Source organism: Prunus dulcis, unplaced genomic scaffold (assembly GCF_902201215.1).
Source record: "Prunus dulcis unplaced genomic scaffold, ALMONDv2, whole genome shotgun sequence".
Lineage (NCBI taxonomy): Eukaryota > Viridiplantae > Streptophyta > Magnoliopsida > Rosales > Rosaceae > Prunus > Prunus dulcis.
Window position 1 is genome coordinate 28978 of NW_023010125.1, and position 16574 is coordinate 45551.

A 16574-nucleotide genomic window follows, 5' to 3' on the forward strand; every position below is an offset into this window, starting at 1 on the left:
AGTTTGCGGTTTGGGCAAAAATTGTAACTTTAATTTTTTTTAGGTTGTGAATGCTTGAGAAGTTGAGGTTGTGAATTTATATTTTTGGGTTAAAGTATGCTTGAACTCAAAAGGCTTCAAAGGAAGAATCAAAATTAGGCCTAAAATGTGGAAGATTGGATTTTTATGACACAAAAAGAACTTGGGTTATAAACTGCTAATTCAATGCTCAGTAAACCTCAAAAAGCGGTCGGTTTGAGTTTCAAAATCACCATATCAAGAAATAGTCGGTTAGTTTGCGGTTTGGGCAAAAATTTGCGGTTACCGAACCGCAACCACCCCTAGTCCTAACTAGTGTATTTCTTACTTTGTATTTTGAAAGTTTCCTTGAATTATCCTTCAATTTTTATATATATCTCTCTCTCTCTCTCTCTCTCTCTCTCTCTCTCTCTCTCTCTCTCTCTCTCCCCCCGATAAATACCACGAGGTGTCCCCATACCTGAAGGGTGGGATTAATCTCCGCTCGAGGTTCGACTTGCTCCTGGCTACAAAGTGCTTCCAACAGGTTTCGAACCCTTGCCATTAAGGCACCAAATAGCTAGCTAGCTGAAGGATAATAAATACATTTATATAACATGATAAATATTTTAAAAATCTCTCATCCCCTCGCTAGTCCAAACCCCTCTATCTCCTTCAACGTCGCCGGAACCGTCTCTCCTTGGTGGTCTCCAACCAGATCGTTTCAGTTTTCTCCTTCCCTTGGATATGTTGATGTTTTCACTTGATAATCAGATTTGTGATAATAGTAAAGAGTATAATGGACTTTAAAATGGGTCTAGAGTATTGAATTAGATTCTAAAACTATAGGTCATCATTGAGTCATGTAGGACAATTAACGCCACGACACGACACTCATAAAGTTGCAATTTCAGCTGCACACTATCGAACCAACTGCAGGCTTGTTTGTTTGTAATTTTTGTAACTCTTCTACTCTTTTTAAATGTCAGCAATATATTCTTACAGTATTACACAGTTTCTTCCCAGCCTTCTAGACTCGTGCAAATTTTTGTCACTTCCCATAAAGGGTTATCCGAGTTTTTGACGGTTCGATTGCATTGAGGAGGAGCAATTGTAAAGTTGTAAGATTAGAATGGCTACATGCTTTCACACCTAGTTGTGACTTGTAAGATTGAAACTTGCCTTAAACTTTTGTATTTTACCTTTGTTATTTTACCAAGTCATTAAATTCAAACCATATGATGGTGCATATAACAAGGTCATTCATGCCTGGTTGTTTACAAGTCTTTTAATTCAAATAAAGTATACTAACCCCATAAGTGAATAACAAAATGTTGAGATAAAAACTCCCTTTTACTTGAGACATTTTCTAAATAGATGGATTCTCACATCTTCAAGCATAACAATATAATAGACCATGTGCTACAAATTGTAATTCATTTGCAATTAAAACAAAACACTATATAGACAATCTTCAAACGTTTGCCTTAACTCTAGAGTACCATTTCAATGGACATTAGTTCGAAGAAAAGAACCAGTATCAGGATCTCAAGTAAAAGCAGAAGGATTATGTTTTCCCTCGCTTTTTGAGCAGATCAAAGACAAGTGTTCACCTTGCTTCCCACATATTGGACAATCCTTGAGAATTGCACATCCAATGCTTAGGTCACAATCAGCACAACATGAGTCTCTAAGGAGGCAACAACAAATACTACAAACAACCATACAACCCTCGCCAAGAGTTGTGTTCTTTGGGGCATCGTTCTTGTAAGGGCATAGTTGAGAAATGTGTTCACCCACATGTAAACAATACTTACATTTACCTGTATTTAATTTGTTGATCCATTGTTAAATACAATAAAAGCAATAAAAATAATCATTTTTTGTCATTTTTTTTAAAAGACAACAAATGAATGAAGATGATAAAATCCAAAAATCAGTAGTGTGTGTGAGAAACCCACCTCTACTTGTAAGTTAGACTATTGCTTTTATTAAAATAAAAATGAAAATTCAAAAGCATACCAATAAAAATCCTAAGTTTTTCCTTTGTTTGTTCTTCATCCTCTGAATCTTCAAACTCTGATTCTTCAGTCTTGCTCCCTGTTTCCATGTAATTATATTATTAAATACAAAATGAAAAAAAAGGGAGTGATGATGTCAAAGAAGTTAAAAACAAATACATAGATATTATCATAAGTGAGAAAAAAAAATATATGTAAAAAGAGAAGTTTCAGGCGCTTTTTTTTCTTCCCTAAAATCAAAAGCTTACCAATAAGGTTAGAGGGAAGAGGGAAGAGGCTACCATTTACCAATAAAATAGTTAGACTATTGCTTCTATTTAAATATAATAAATAAATAAAAAGCATACCAATTTCTTCATCATTTGATTCTTCAGTCTCTGATTCGTCATCCTCTGATTCTTCATCCTCTGTTTCTTCATGGCATAATTCTTCATGCTTGCTCCCTGCTCACATGCAATTACATTGTTAAATAAAAAAGAAAAAAAAAAAAAAAGGATGATAATGTCAAAGAAGGTTAGAAGAAATGATATCTATGATTCCATAACAAATAACTAAATGATTAAATATCAGTTATACATCAAACAAACACCAAAATAGCTTGGCTGGTGAAATCTATCATACGAGTTGTTTTCAATATGACATAGAATGCATGTATATTATGTCATAAAATAGAGAACCTGCAGACATATTCTTTTTTCTTTCTTGTCTCCAAAATCAAGAGCATACGATCAAAGCCCAAGCAAATTTCATATAATCTTTCTCACAAACCCTAAAAACAAAAATCCATAGCACACAGGAGCCCTAGAATTAAACGAAAAGGGGAAAGCATATATACATACAGATTATTGGCGTATCGCAGTTGAGGGGGACCACAGCTCGCGAGAAAAGGTCCTTTCCGCCGTTGTCCTTATCAAGCACCTCCGACTCGGACTCCAATTTCAGGCACACCAAAGATGAGACGTTGTCCATGGCTGTGTTGTGTACAGTTTGGGGTTTGGCTTTAGGGTGAATTCAATTGTGAGGGAAGAAACGACGGGAAGTTTGGGTTTGGGGTGAATTGTGAGAGAACGAAAGAAGGGTTGTTTGGCTTGATTGAATAACCGACCATATTAGGACCATATTAATCAATATTATTCTTTCCATTTCAGTCTTAATTTAATAATAAATTATCATTAAAAACTAATGACTTCACCCCCAAAATGCACGCATCTATAATAAGCAAGCCATTAATTTCTAGTTTTTATTTTCCTTTTGGTTTGGGATTTTCGTTTTCTCAACTAGGGCAGGAATATTTTGTGAAATTTTTTTTTTTTTTGGTAAGGAATATTTTGGTGATTTTGAGTCCCAAATAAAGGAAGTTAATTAATGTGGGTTTTCCTTTGTTTTTCGTTTCCTTTTCAAGTTTGAGCTAATACTTCCGAAATTTGTGTCTTGTTTGTGACTCTTGCGTTGCATATACACTTCCAATCCAATCCCATTCCCCTCTGTCCTCCTTCCTCTTTTCCTTTCTTTCCATATCCTCCTTGGACTCCCCCTGCTCTGTTGCATGCGCAAGTCCTCACTTTATTTATGTTTTCTTTAACAATTATTTTTGGTGCAAATTTGTCTTTAACCATTGGTTTTGCCTTTACTTATATATATATATATATATATATATATATATATATATATATATGATATGTTTTGCCTTTACTTTCTGTGCCTATTTCTCTGGTGTTATATTGTTTGTTTTTCCCTTCTTTTCGAAGCCCCTGCCTATTTGGCTCTGTAAAGTTCGATATTGATGACCCGAAAAGAAAAAAAAAGGGTTTGCTTTGGGTAGTTAAAAAAAGGAATTTAGTTGAGAACTATAGCAATTGCGGAAATGGTACTTCTTAAAAGTGGTTAACGTTTTGTATATTCCACCCAGATGAACCTTGAGTTCCCCAAAAAACATATGATGGGGCACATAACAATGGCCATTCATGCCTAGTTGTTTACTTTAAATTAAAATAAAGTATACTAACCCCATAAAGAGAAGAACAAAATGTTTGAGATAAAAACCACGTTATAATTGAGACATTTTCTAAATAAATGGGTTCTCACATCTTCAACCAGAAAAACATAATAGACCATGTGTTGCAAATTGCAATTCATTTGCAATAGGGGTGTGTAAGATTCAATCCAATCCGCTCAAAACGACCGATCAAATTCAATTCAATCTAATTTCAATCGATTTTGATGATTTGGCGGATTGGATTCGATCAGATCCCTAATTTTCAAAACCGACATGATTTGATCGGATGACGGATTTGCTTGTGAGGATCCATTTAAATCCAATCAAATCTAATCTAGTTAGTTTCATGCTTATTTTTCTCATTAAGTAATTGTCATTAAGAAAGTTATGAACATTTTAAGTAATCTGATGGAGTTATGTTTAATATATTATCAAATTAAAATAATTTTCTCTACCATTTCATTTATATTTTACATTTATATCTATTAAAATGTTTGATTATATTAAACTTGACGATAAATGTTTCATATTTCATTATCATCTTTTTCCATTATGAACACCGATAATCCAATCCAATAATCCAATATCAATTGGATCGGATCGGATTTAAACCACTAATGTGATCGGATTGGATATCCAATCTATATTGGATCGGATGTGAATTGGCAAAATTGTATTGGTTTCGAACCGAAGTACACCCAACGGCCGATCCACATACAGGCTGGAGTAGGCTCCAGCTCAGTGCAAGATTTAAAGTTATTAGACTTCGGTGCAAATTTTACAAAGTTGTCCCTACTCTCACAAATATTAGCCTACCCCTCTTTTCCACATGTTGTCTCTTGGGTTGCTTTTTGTCAATCTAATAAACCAATCAAATTTTGCTGCTTTTATGTCTTTTGGCTTCTCTCATTCTCTTCTTCGTCCTTTTCTCTTCTACTTTTTTTTTTTTCTTGTGCTGCATTTCTCTTCTTCTTTTTTTGTTTTTTTGTTTTGTTTTGTTTTGTTTCTCTCTACTTTATTTCTTTATTTCTTTTCTTCTTCTTTGTATTCGGCTTATTTTCTGCTTCGTTCTCTTACTCTCACCGCTCCTTCTCTCACCAACTCTCTCAACTCTACGTCTCTCTCTCTCTCTCTCTCTCTCTCTCTCTCTGTTTTAACATTTATGTTCTGGTTGTTCAATTTTAATTGTTATTGTTAGGTTTTTAAGATTTAGGGTTCGGTTTTTAAATTTTTAGAATTTTTTCTTATGCTATTTGAAAGAAAAGTTGATTCTCTGCTCGGTTCCACTCAAAACATCAAGGTGAGGTTCTCTGCTTTTCAAGGTCAGGAAGGGGAGAGAGAAGGAGAAAGGATTTGTTTTATTTATAAAAAATATGATAATTTTTAGTTTTTAAATATTTTAAAAGATGTTATTTTTATTTTATTTTATTTACTTGGAGTCCCCAAAGTCAAGAAAAATGTTAGCCTACCCCTGACAAAATTCCTGAGTCCGCCATTGAGTACACCTCTAATTTGCGATGAAAAACAATGCGATGTAGACATCAAAATGAAAGGATGCATGTCTAAAACAAAAACATGGCATTTATAGCCAAAATGACAGATGTATTTGTTTCGAACCCATGTACACGACCCTATATATATATATATATATATATATATATATATATATTTACCATATTAATCAGTATTATTTTTCCCCATTTCAGCCTTATTGATTGAAGCATTAGTCAGTTTCTTAGAAATTTCCTGCTTGGCGCCAAATTTCTTGAACAGAATTTAGTAGTACTTGTATCCCTCTCTTAAAGATTAAGAAAAAATTTATTTCTAAAAAAAAAAAAAACAGATTAAGAAAAATTTAAGAACTAAAAATCGAACTTAAATGTGACGAGGCAGTTGTACCACTCATTTGCATAGTGGCCCTTAAATGCTACATGCTTGAAGTTTCTTGAGTTTGAATAGGATTTGAGGTCCAATTTTAATATCTTAGTTTGGTGGGTTTTCCTGCTTTTTTGTCCAAGTGCCCTGACAAAGAAGACTAGAATGGCACTAATTAAATTTGTGAATTCACTTTTGGGAATGGTTGGAATTGCAATGGTTCTGTATGGTCTTTGGATGGTTAGTTTGGCTGAGAGACATGGATAGTTCATCCGTTACTGCCAGGGACGGACTCACAGTAGGGTCAAACGATACTATGGACTCCATAAAAGTAAGTTATAAGGTCCCCTTTAATGACTGTGTGACCCCATGAATGGCTGAAGAAGATGGTTGCTGGTCTAAGGAAGAAGAAGATGCAAAGAGCGCTTTTGTTTTTTTTATAAACATGCTGGCCAGCGTTTTTTTTTTTTTTTTTAACACGCTGGCCAAAATGATTCGTTTTGGTCTAGGTCTTTAAAAAAAAAATTTAGAACAAATTCAAAGAGAACTCTCCCAACTTCAACATCTCCAATCCAAAACCCCCATTCCTAAACCCTCAAACCTAAATCCCCAATCTCTACCCCCAAAAACCTTTAACCCTCTCCCACACCAAATCTTTAAGCCCCAGCCCCAGCTCCTCCAAAAAATTGAACTTTTACACTATGACCTTATGAGATAAGATTCCTGGGTCTGTCCCTGGTTACCATTGATCAATATGATGATGATGATGCTGCTGCTCCATGGTATAAGAAAAAGCAAATTCCATTGCTGACATATATTTTCGCTGCAGAAACAGATTATTTCTGGTTATTAGTAAAAGGGCTTCTTAGATCTAGGTCCAAAACGATTAGCTGTCATTGGCTTTAGTCCTCGCATTTTTGGTTTTAGATACGGGTCCTTTGACATTTGAGGTAAATAAGGAAAACACATTGAAAATCTAAATTAATCCATTATTTCCTTGTAATTGAATTCCATAATTTAAATTTTGAATTCTTTCCTTGATAATATTCCTTCTATATTAATAAAATACAATTTAATCAATAAAAAGTAAAGACCCACATATTATACAAATCGATCAGACAAGCACCTACATTAAATTATTTTGGGAGATTCACTATTATACCCAATATAGGGGCTCAAATTATAAAAATACCATATATGAAATGGATTTTAGAAACACACCCAAAGCATATTTACAACATAACAAAGAAGCTTTTAACTTCTTAAAAATTACAAAACTGCCATCAATTTCTTAAAACAAGCCCAACCCCGAAACCTCATTAAAAAACTCAAAATACTCAATATGGTATCAAAGTAATTTAATAATCAAACTTCAATTTAACAGGGCCAATTGTCATTTTTTGGATTTTTTTTGAATTTGTTTATAGAAATTCAATGATGAATGATTTATCTATATTATTAATGCTAAGAATGAGTATATCACTAAATATTTCAATTATTTTTTGGTAACTGGCAGAATGGTTGCTTAGTACAAGTTTTATAAAAGCAAAGACATAAATTGTAAATTGTAAAAAATAAAAAATAAATGTTGCTGCCAAAGATCAAACTGGAGACCTAGTGTGTAAGACTAACGTGATAACCACTACACCATAGCAACCTGTAGATTAAAGATTCGCGAACTAACGTGGTACAAGATTTGATATGAAAAGTTATATATGTTTTTTTTGTCTCCCCATCTTATAGTTTTTGTTCCCTTTGGATCTTATTCTTATTTTTGGCTAACAAAAGAGTAAGATTTGTATTGATTTCTTGAGCTTCAAGCATGGAAAGTTTTAGTTAAGCGTAAGATTCTTTTAATTCCTATAAAAAGGATGAGTTCTGCTCTTAACTGTTTGAGCCTTTTCAAACTTACAAAACAACTTACCTTTCTTTTTGAACAACATATTGGTGATTATTGGATCCTAGTTGAACTTTTGTTTTGCATTATGGCTAATGCATACTTGAAGAAATCCAGCCAAGAGTTGAAGGTTTGTGACATTACCACTATTCTTTTTTCTATCATACATACATTTTTTAGTTGAATTTATCATACGTACGTACTTACGCGTCCATATATCTTAAACCCAAATTCTATGTTTTTGTCATCTGTCCATCTAGTTAACCAACATTACTCTATTAACTCATATAAGAAAATTAATCAAATATATATTTCCTATCCCTTCGTTTTCCCAGCCCATCAACTTACTACCATCGTCGACCAAAGCTTGGACCTCGTCATCAATAGAATTTTGACTGTATAGCCATTCAAGCTGAATTTTTCTTTCAAAACTTGGAACTATTGGGGTTAAAACTTTGAACCATGGCTTGTCCCATTTTGTGGTCTCTTATTCGTGAGTTTTTTTGTTGTTTGTTGTTTTAATTTTTTACCTTAAAGAAGATTCCTCAATAGTATAAGTTCTGAATCCAAATTTATCCTAATCAATAGCAGGATAATTCAATCTAAATTTAGCAGATAAATCTTATGAACACAAAAACCCCAAATATGTACTCTCCTTTAGTTTATTCATCAGTTTTATGTTTCTTTTATGTTTTTGTTGATTCATCTGTGTGTACTCTCCTTTGGTGGTTGTTTTAATTGATTTATCTGTTTGCGATTTTCAATGAATACTTCTGTTATTGCAAAAAAAAAAAAAAAAAAGAACAAAACAAACAAACAAATAAAAAACTGCAAATAGTGTATATGTATATATATACTTGCTGAGTTGAATCTAATATATACACATATACTTGGCTGTGGCAATTCTCATCTTTTTTTTTCCTTATCTTTTTTTTACTCAATAAATTTCAAATTTTTATCAGGAAGAGGGATGTGGCACAACAAACGTCGCTTTTATCGCTAATGAAGGTTGTGAAGCAATATATATTGGTGTCGATTCGAAGACTACATCTTTTAAGAATAGAGGATTTATATTGGGAGAGGAGTCACACAAATATTTGCATATGAAGAGTTGTAATGTATTTGCAACTAGGGCGAGAGAAGTCGAGAATGGTCGCCAAATGTTAGAAACTGTGAATGAATACTTTAGCAATCGTGAGGAAATAGTTAATGGCATCCATATTGCACCAGCAAAAGCCAAAGAGTATATACGTGGCAAACATCAACAGGGAATAACATTAAGGTGTCTACTCTTCTGGGTGGATGGGATGTGAATGAAGTTCTTTATGTATATCAAGTTGACCGTGATAAATTGAAGCAAGTATCCAGATCCTCGATTAGCAAGGGATTTGCGAGTGGAAGTGGTGGTCCACATGTTTGGAACTACCTAAATCGTTGCAATCTGAAAATCCAGAATTCAAATGAGTTGTTACAGCATTTGATAAGGATTTTATTATATGCAGCCCTTTTTGATGAATGTAGCGGTGGATATGTGTGCGTGTTTGAAGTAACAAAAACAGACGTTATAAAGGTATATGACCAACCGGTTCTGCAAGCACTTTTTGATGATCATTACAATGCCTTAGCTTGTTTTCTTTCCAATTCATTGTTCTTTCTCTTTGAGACAAATGATTACAAGTATACACATGACATTAATGCAAAAGTGAACAAAGGATTCGAAAGACAGTTTTAAAAAAAGAAATATAAGGCTAATGTTGTCATAAAGCGAGGAACACCATACATTGTACGGCTCGTACATTTCAACAAACGAATTGATAAACTATATGCGAAGCTGAAAAGAAAAATTGCTCAACGTGCGGTGCCTCGCGAATTTCAAGATCTAGAGTCAGTTGAACTTGAAAAAATTGGTAAGGCTCCTATTTTGTGTGGTAAGGCAACACTGGAGTTGGTGGGGAAGATGCACGACCTGCCTGTAGCAGTTTGATATTCGTCCAAGACATAGCCGATAAAGTTCGTCCAAACAGGCCACCTAAGCCACTCTCACCGCCTGCTGAATTGGGAGAAACGACTGAAGACATACTTAGCACTTCTGCAAAGTGAGAGACAGACCTAACTATACTATAAAATGCTTACCAACAATTTAGTTAGTTAATAGGTTGGAGGATTTCTTTTTCTTTTTGCCATTTTATATTGCTTTCACATTGACTAACATCTGGGCATCCAGAGTTTTGACAGAAAAAACACCTTGGAAATTTGAACTGTAAACTGGATCCCGTTTCTATTTTATTAGAGAATTGAATTGATATTGATATGTTTGCAAGATCATTGTTTGAAAACATATTATTTTCTACCTACGTGCCTATTGCCAAAACTTGATGAATAATATACTTACTAGCGGTAAGTTTGGCTCCTTAAATTTGAGGATGAGCTCCTCTTTACAACTAATTTGATTTTGATATGTGTAAAATAATTTACTATTCTTTTTTCTTTTTTTGTTGAAACTTTGTCAATCTTGCTAGAATATCACAAATGTCAAAACTCCATTGGTTTTAAATTGAGAGCATGGAGTTATTTCTAGATAATTCAAAGATGGTTCGAGAAATCAAATAGCAGCACTCAAATCACTACGACGTCACTTTGCAATACATCCGACAAAACTCACAATAAACATAGAAGAGTGCAACAAACTCGGTCTCAGTTTGCTTTCTTAAGGCCGCATATAGCTTTATTACTTCTTGATTGCATATGAAAAATTAGTGTCTATCTTTTATTTATAAATTTGCATCTGATTTAACAAATCCAAATGTTTTTTGTAAAAGATTTGTACTATATAAAAAAATTGTTTCTCATCTTGCTTTATGTAAGAATATCGCGATTAACCAGTGTGTATGTCTTTTTGTTTAAAATAATTTAATTTAATTTAATTTCACTGTAACCTTCACTGGTTCAAATAATTTATGAGCATTTGCACTAATACACTTGAATGCAACATTGGGTGACAGGTTCAAGCAGAATCAAGAGGAGATCTTTGACCTAATCCTCGGTTTGATGCCATCAATATGATCTCTCTTGCTATTCAGAATGATAGTTGTGGGAGCAATTTTTGTCTCACAAAAATATTCGTCTAAGATTCCGTCTTCTTCTTCACTTCTCTTTCTCCCTGCAAAACAATACAGAATAAAGGACCACACCCGATGATGTTGGCTAAAGATTTTCCGATGTCTAAGTTGGTTTGAGTATTTGTAGGAAAACAATAGCTAACAAAAGCATGGAGATTTCTCTAGGGTGAGAACCGGGTGGGAGGAGCCGTGTGTGATGGTCGGAGCCTTGTGTGAGAGAGAGAAAGAGTTATGGCAGCTAGGGTTTGTGAGATAGAATTTTTGCAAAGTTTCAGACAGAAGTTTAGATGTACCTCAACCCTTGGTGTAGCCATGTATTTATAGGAGCCTCGGAGGCTAGGGTTTCAGAAGAATAACTCCACAGATGGAAATGAATTATTCTTCCCCAATTTGGAGAGATTGACGTGATTAGGGATTTGATTTAAATCAAATCCCTAATTAGGGTAAGAATCGAATAATTGCCAATTAAATCAAATAACTTCTAATTAGGCCAAATAATTCCCAAATTAATTGGCTTAATTATTTGACCTAGGATCCGTAGATATTTTGCTTCCACAATAGTGATTCTATTGTTAAAGTTTTGTGCTTTTGCATAGTAAAGCTGAAAGTTCTTAGAGGTAAAATCAGTGTTAAAACTTTACATACTTATCTTCAGTCTGATTGTTCTCCTACATTGAGGGCCAGTTTGGCATTGCTTTGCTGTGAAAATAATCGTTTTTAAATTTGCTGTGACAGAAATCATTTTGGCATTTGGTAAACTTTTTGTTAAAAGTGTTGTTGGTACTTATTTCCTCATAATCAGAAAATGATTCCCACATAATCATTAAACACAGCGTCTCTTCGAAACTAATTTCTTCATAATCAGAAAATGAAAGCACATCATTAGCTGCTTTCCCTTATAGCTTTCTCTGACAACAATTTTTAACAATAATTGATTTTCTCATAGTTTACCAAACGGGCTGGGCTTCCCAAATTTTTTAAAAAATCACTTATCACCCCAAATAAGCAATGTCAAACGGGCACTGAGTATGACTCGATGCATCTTCCTGGAAGACAATAAAACTTGAGTGCTGCTATTTCCACCCCCTTGTCTTATCTCCCCACCCACCATATAAATTTGAAAAAAAACAAAATCTTATCTTTCCACCCACCATTATTCTTAAAATACCCTTAAATTATTAAAGTAAACTAATAATAAAATAACATTTAAAAAATATATAACAAAAACAAAAATCCTCTCTTCCTCGTTCCCGACGCAGCCCCACCCCTTAGCAACACTACACTAGCCATCAGCCCCTCCCCAACCTCTTCACCCTCCTCCACCATGGCTTGAGGAAAATCCTCAAAAAACTTAGTTATTTGTGCAGAGCTTCTTCAATCTCTGCACAAAATTGGGGTTGAGGGATAGGAGCTACAAGACGAAACACGATTAATACCAAAAAAATGCAAATTCACCTCTACACAGAACTCTTGCAAATTCACCTGCACCCACCTTGCGAATTCACCACAAATTCAGAAGAGAAAAAAAAAAACAGAAACAAAAATCTAGAAAGAAAAAATAGTAAAGAAGCAGAGAGAGAGGCTTTAATCTCATACACCAAGTGAGTTTTTTTATAAAGAGAAATGATTGTATTAAAAGGGTGGATAAGGCATCCACAACACAGCAAAAAAACGATTTTGAACTCGACCGCGAGTGTTGTAAAAAAAAACGATTTAAAAAAAAAAAATTGCAACCACAACCAACAAAAAAAGAGACCACACAAAAGAATCGAAAAAAAAAAAACAAAGGAGGAAACGAGGAACACATATTCATTTAACTGCTGTCACCAAATCCAACGTAATGAAAGAAAGAGAGCTCCTCTGACAACATCACCGCCGGGAGCTATGAGTTCATCGACGTCGTCAGCGCCCAATCAAGCTCGTCCACGTGGCAAATCCGGTACTTCGTTGATCTCAACTTCGCTGTCGAGTTCAAAATTGCTCCGCCGACGAGCCAATACTCACGGCTGTTGCAGTTGCTGCCGAGAGACTTCGTCGGCAGCTCAGAGGACCTCGTCAAGAAAGGGAGAGAGGAGAGAGAGTTTTTGTTTTAAAAAATGTTGTTTTGTTTTTATTTGAAATGCTTTTAAAAAGTTTTTAACTTTAGGTTCTTAGAAGTCATTTTACAAAAAGATAAATTTATTTTTAAAATTTTAAAAATAAGATTGGTAGAAAAATAAAACAAGTTAGTGGAAATAGCAGCACTCTAAATTTTTTGTAATATTTAAGAACTGTAAGGCTATAACTAGCACTAATAGTTTTTGGTAGCATTAGCTGGCATTTTACAGTAGCTTATTATGCTTTTCTTTTGCAGGATTCTTGATGAAATTTCTGGCTGCAAGGTGTTGGTTTTTTATGAGGAGAAGTACTTATTTGATCATTTTATAAAAATTGTATGCTCATTGGACCCAGATGTTTTGATGGGTTGGGATATACAAGGTGGTTCTCTTGGGATTTTAGCAGAAAGGGCTTCACATTTTGGTATAGGCTTACTCAAAAGATATCTCCGGTACCATCTGAAACCAAGATTTAGAAGTTCCGGAGAAAGCAATACAAAAGGAAAATGATTCATGAGGCGGTCATTACTGATCCAGTTGCACTGGACTATGCTAAGCGATGATTTTTAATCACCCTTCACAATCGTCTTTAATCACCTTTACCGCCATTCATTGCAGATATGCCATGACTGCCAATTTTTGTCACCTCAACCCAACCGCGTCCCTATCACCGTCACCTCATAATATATCGTTTTGGGTAGGAAGCATAATTAACTAAAAGGAAACCAACCATCAAGAGAATTGCATTTATTTGCCAGTAGATGATGGCGAAATATAGAACATTATACCTAGCTTGAGAACAAGGGAAGAAAAAAAAAGAAAAAAAAAAAGAAGAAGAACCAAGCTAATCTGTCTCATTTCAAGGGGAAGATATCCTAATATAATAGTTAACCTAATTGGTCTCGAAAGATCCCTTAACACCTTCTTACCAAAAACAAAGTCAAGTATTCTAAATTGTTTGGTTTTCATATCATAAAGATGCAATTTGGGTACATCATCGTCATATCCCGGTGAATATCCAAGAGCATAGTGCACTAGTGCAAGCTCACCAGTGTGGATTGTACCCAAAAATCTAACATAGTTCCAATTATTTTATTTCTATATATTTTATGGGATCAGAAATTTGATTTTTTGTTACCTCCAACTGTACCTGAATATGGTTCTATAGATGATGTTCGGCCTGTTCCACCCCACGGATCTCAAGAGAATCATGGAAATCATGAAACTTAAAGGAAAGAAATAGTTCAAAGAGAAGGAGATGCTGTAAAAGTTCAAACATGCTCTGAATACTCACAAGATAGTTCTCACAGATTTCTGGTCCAGATGGGAGATCAAAGCCCACTCCTCTTAGTCAAATTGGATTCAGAGACCCTGCAAGTGTTGCCCAACAGCTGACATTGTTAAGTGTAGAGGTATATAACAATGTTATCCGAAAAAAAAAAAGAACGAAAAATTAGCGTCCACCTCTTATTTATTTTGCATCTCATTTAGCAAATCCAAATGTTTTTTTTGTAAAAGATTTGTGCTTATTTAATGTATTGTGCTATTTAAAAAAATTCTTTCTCATCTTGCTTTATGTAAGAATATCGCGATTAACCTTTGTACATGTTCTTTTGTTTACAAAATTAATTAAATTTCCTGGTAACCTTCACTGGTTTCAAAAATTTATGAGCATTTGCACTAATACAACTTGAATGCAACATTGGGCGACAGGTTCAAGCAGAATCAAGAGGAGATCTTCGACCTGATCCTCGGTTTGATGCCATCAATTTGATCTCTCTTGCTATTCATAATTTTTTTTTTTTTTTTGGTCGAGCTATTCAGAATGATACTCATTGGACCCAGATGTTTTGATGGGTTGGGATATACAAGGTGGTTCTCTTGGGTTTTTAGCAGAAAGGGCTTCACATTTTGCTATAGGCTTACTCAACAAGATATCTCCGATACCATCTGAAACCAAGATTTAGAAGTTTCGGAGAAAGCAATACAAGAAAAAATGATTCATGAGGCGGTCATTGCTGATCCAGTTGCACTGGACTGTGCTAAGCGATGGTTTTTAATCACCCTTCACAATCGTCTTTAATCACCTTTACCGCCATCGTGGCAGATATGCCATGGTTGTCAATTTTTGTCACCCCAACCCAACCGCGTCTCTGTCACCGTTATCTCATAATATACCGTTTTGGGCAGGAAGCATAATTAACTAAAAGGAAACCAACCATCAAGAGAATTGCATTTATTTGCCGGTAGATGATGGCGAAATATAGAACATTATACCTAGCTTGAGAACAAGAAAAAAAAAAAAAAGAAGAAGAAGAAGAAGAAGAAGAACCAAGCTATATAAGGGCATCTATCTCATTTCAAGGGGAAGATGCTATCCTAATAACTAGTAAATAACCTAATTGGTCTCCAATGATCCCTTAACACCTTCTTACGAAAAACAAAATCAAGTATTCTAAATCGTTTGGTTTTCATATCATAAAGATGCAATTTGGGTACATCATCATCATATCCCGGTGAATATCCAAGAACATAGTGCACTAGTGCAAGCTCACCAGTGTGGATTGTACCCAAAAATCTAACATAGCACCCAAAAATCAAATACCAAACAGCCCCTAATAGTCTCCTTAACCCACACATGGTTTTGATAGTCCTTCAAAATACATAACACGATCTTGTCTTGCTTCCACGACTTGTCAACAAACACACCCAAGCATCCCCCCCACCTCAACTACAACTGCACTTTCTCGGCAATAAGAATTAGCAATACTACCATAAAAGTGATAATTATCTTTATCATCACAGTCATCAAACTCTTGCGAATAATCTTGGAGTAGTGGCATCACTCTGAATGTCTCCTTTCTAACGTCAAATGCCACTATCACTTTCTGCTTCTCATAGATCCAATGTACGGCCCCATTGAGACACACACTTCCACTACTTCTCCTTCTATAAGAGACAGAGGCGTAAGCTAGAGCATCAAAAGGAAGATGGCCATTGTCTACCTGCAATGGCCTCCATGAACTCGTGCCTAGTGTGATTATGTTGAACCCGACATGACATTTTCCAAGTCCTTTGGAATGAAGATAGAGGAACTGGAGAACCTTATACTCGTTGGAAAGTGGACTGTACCCAAAGTGATATGTAGCAAATCCCGGCCAGTAACCTTCTATTTTAATTTCATTGAGGGGAAGTTTGGTGCATTCTCGGGTGCTAGGGTTAAGCATAAAAACAGGGCCATGCGAGAGAGAAGAGGGAAGAGGATTGTGATGAAGCGAGAGAGAAGAGGGAAGAGGAAGCAGGGAAAGAGACGGAGAGATAGAAGAAGAAAGAAAAAAAAAAAAAGCAGATAGAGGAGAGCGAGAGAGAGAAGGGAAGAAGAGGGAAAAAAGGTATGGAGTGGGTCTTTATGTTTTACTGTTTTGGATTGTGATGGAGGAGAGAGAAAAGGGAAGAGGAAGAAGAGAAAGAGACGGAGAGAGAAAGAGAGAGAGAGAGAGAGAGAGAGAGAGAGAGTGTGTGTGTGTGTGTGAAATGGAAGAGAAAGAAAAGGAATAAATAAATAAAATAAAA

General features: G+C 34.9%; 1 protein-coding gene across 1 annotated transcript; it reads right to left on the reverse strand.

Annotated features, from left to right (window-relative positions):
- Positions 1-1493: 1493 nt before the first annotated feature.
- Positions 1494-3117, reverse strand: LOC117612961. The gene is made up of 4 exons (XM_034341588.1): positions 2858-3117; positions 2366-2461; positions 2020-2097; positions 1494-1820 (listed from the first exon to the last, which is right to left on the reverse strand). Exons 1-4 carry the CDS (start codon positions 2985-2987, stop codon positions 1546-1548), a joined length of 579 nt encoding a protein of 192 aa, XP_034197479.1. The 5' UTR covers positions 2988-3117; the 3' UTR covers positions 1494-1545.
- Positions 3118-16574: the final 13457 nt, after the last annotated feature.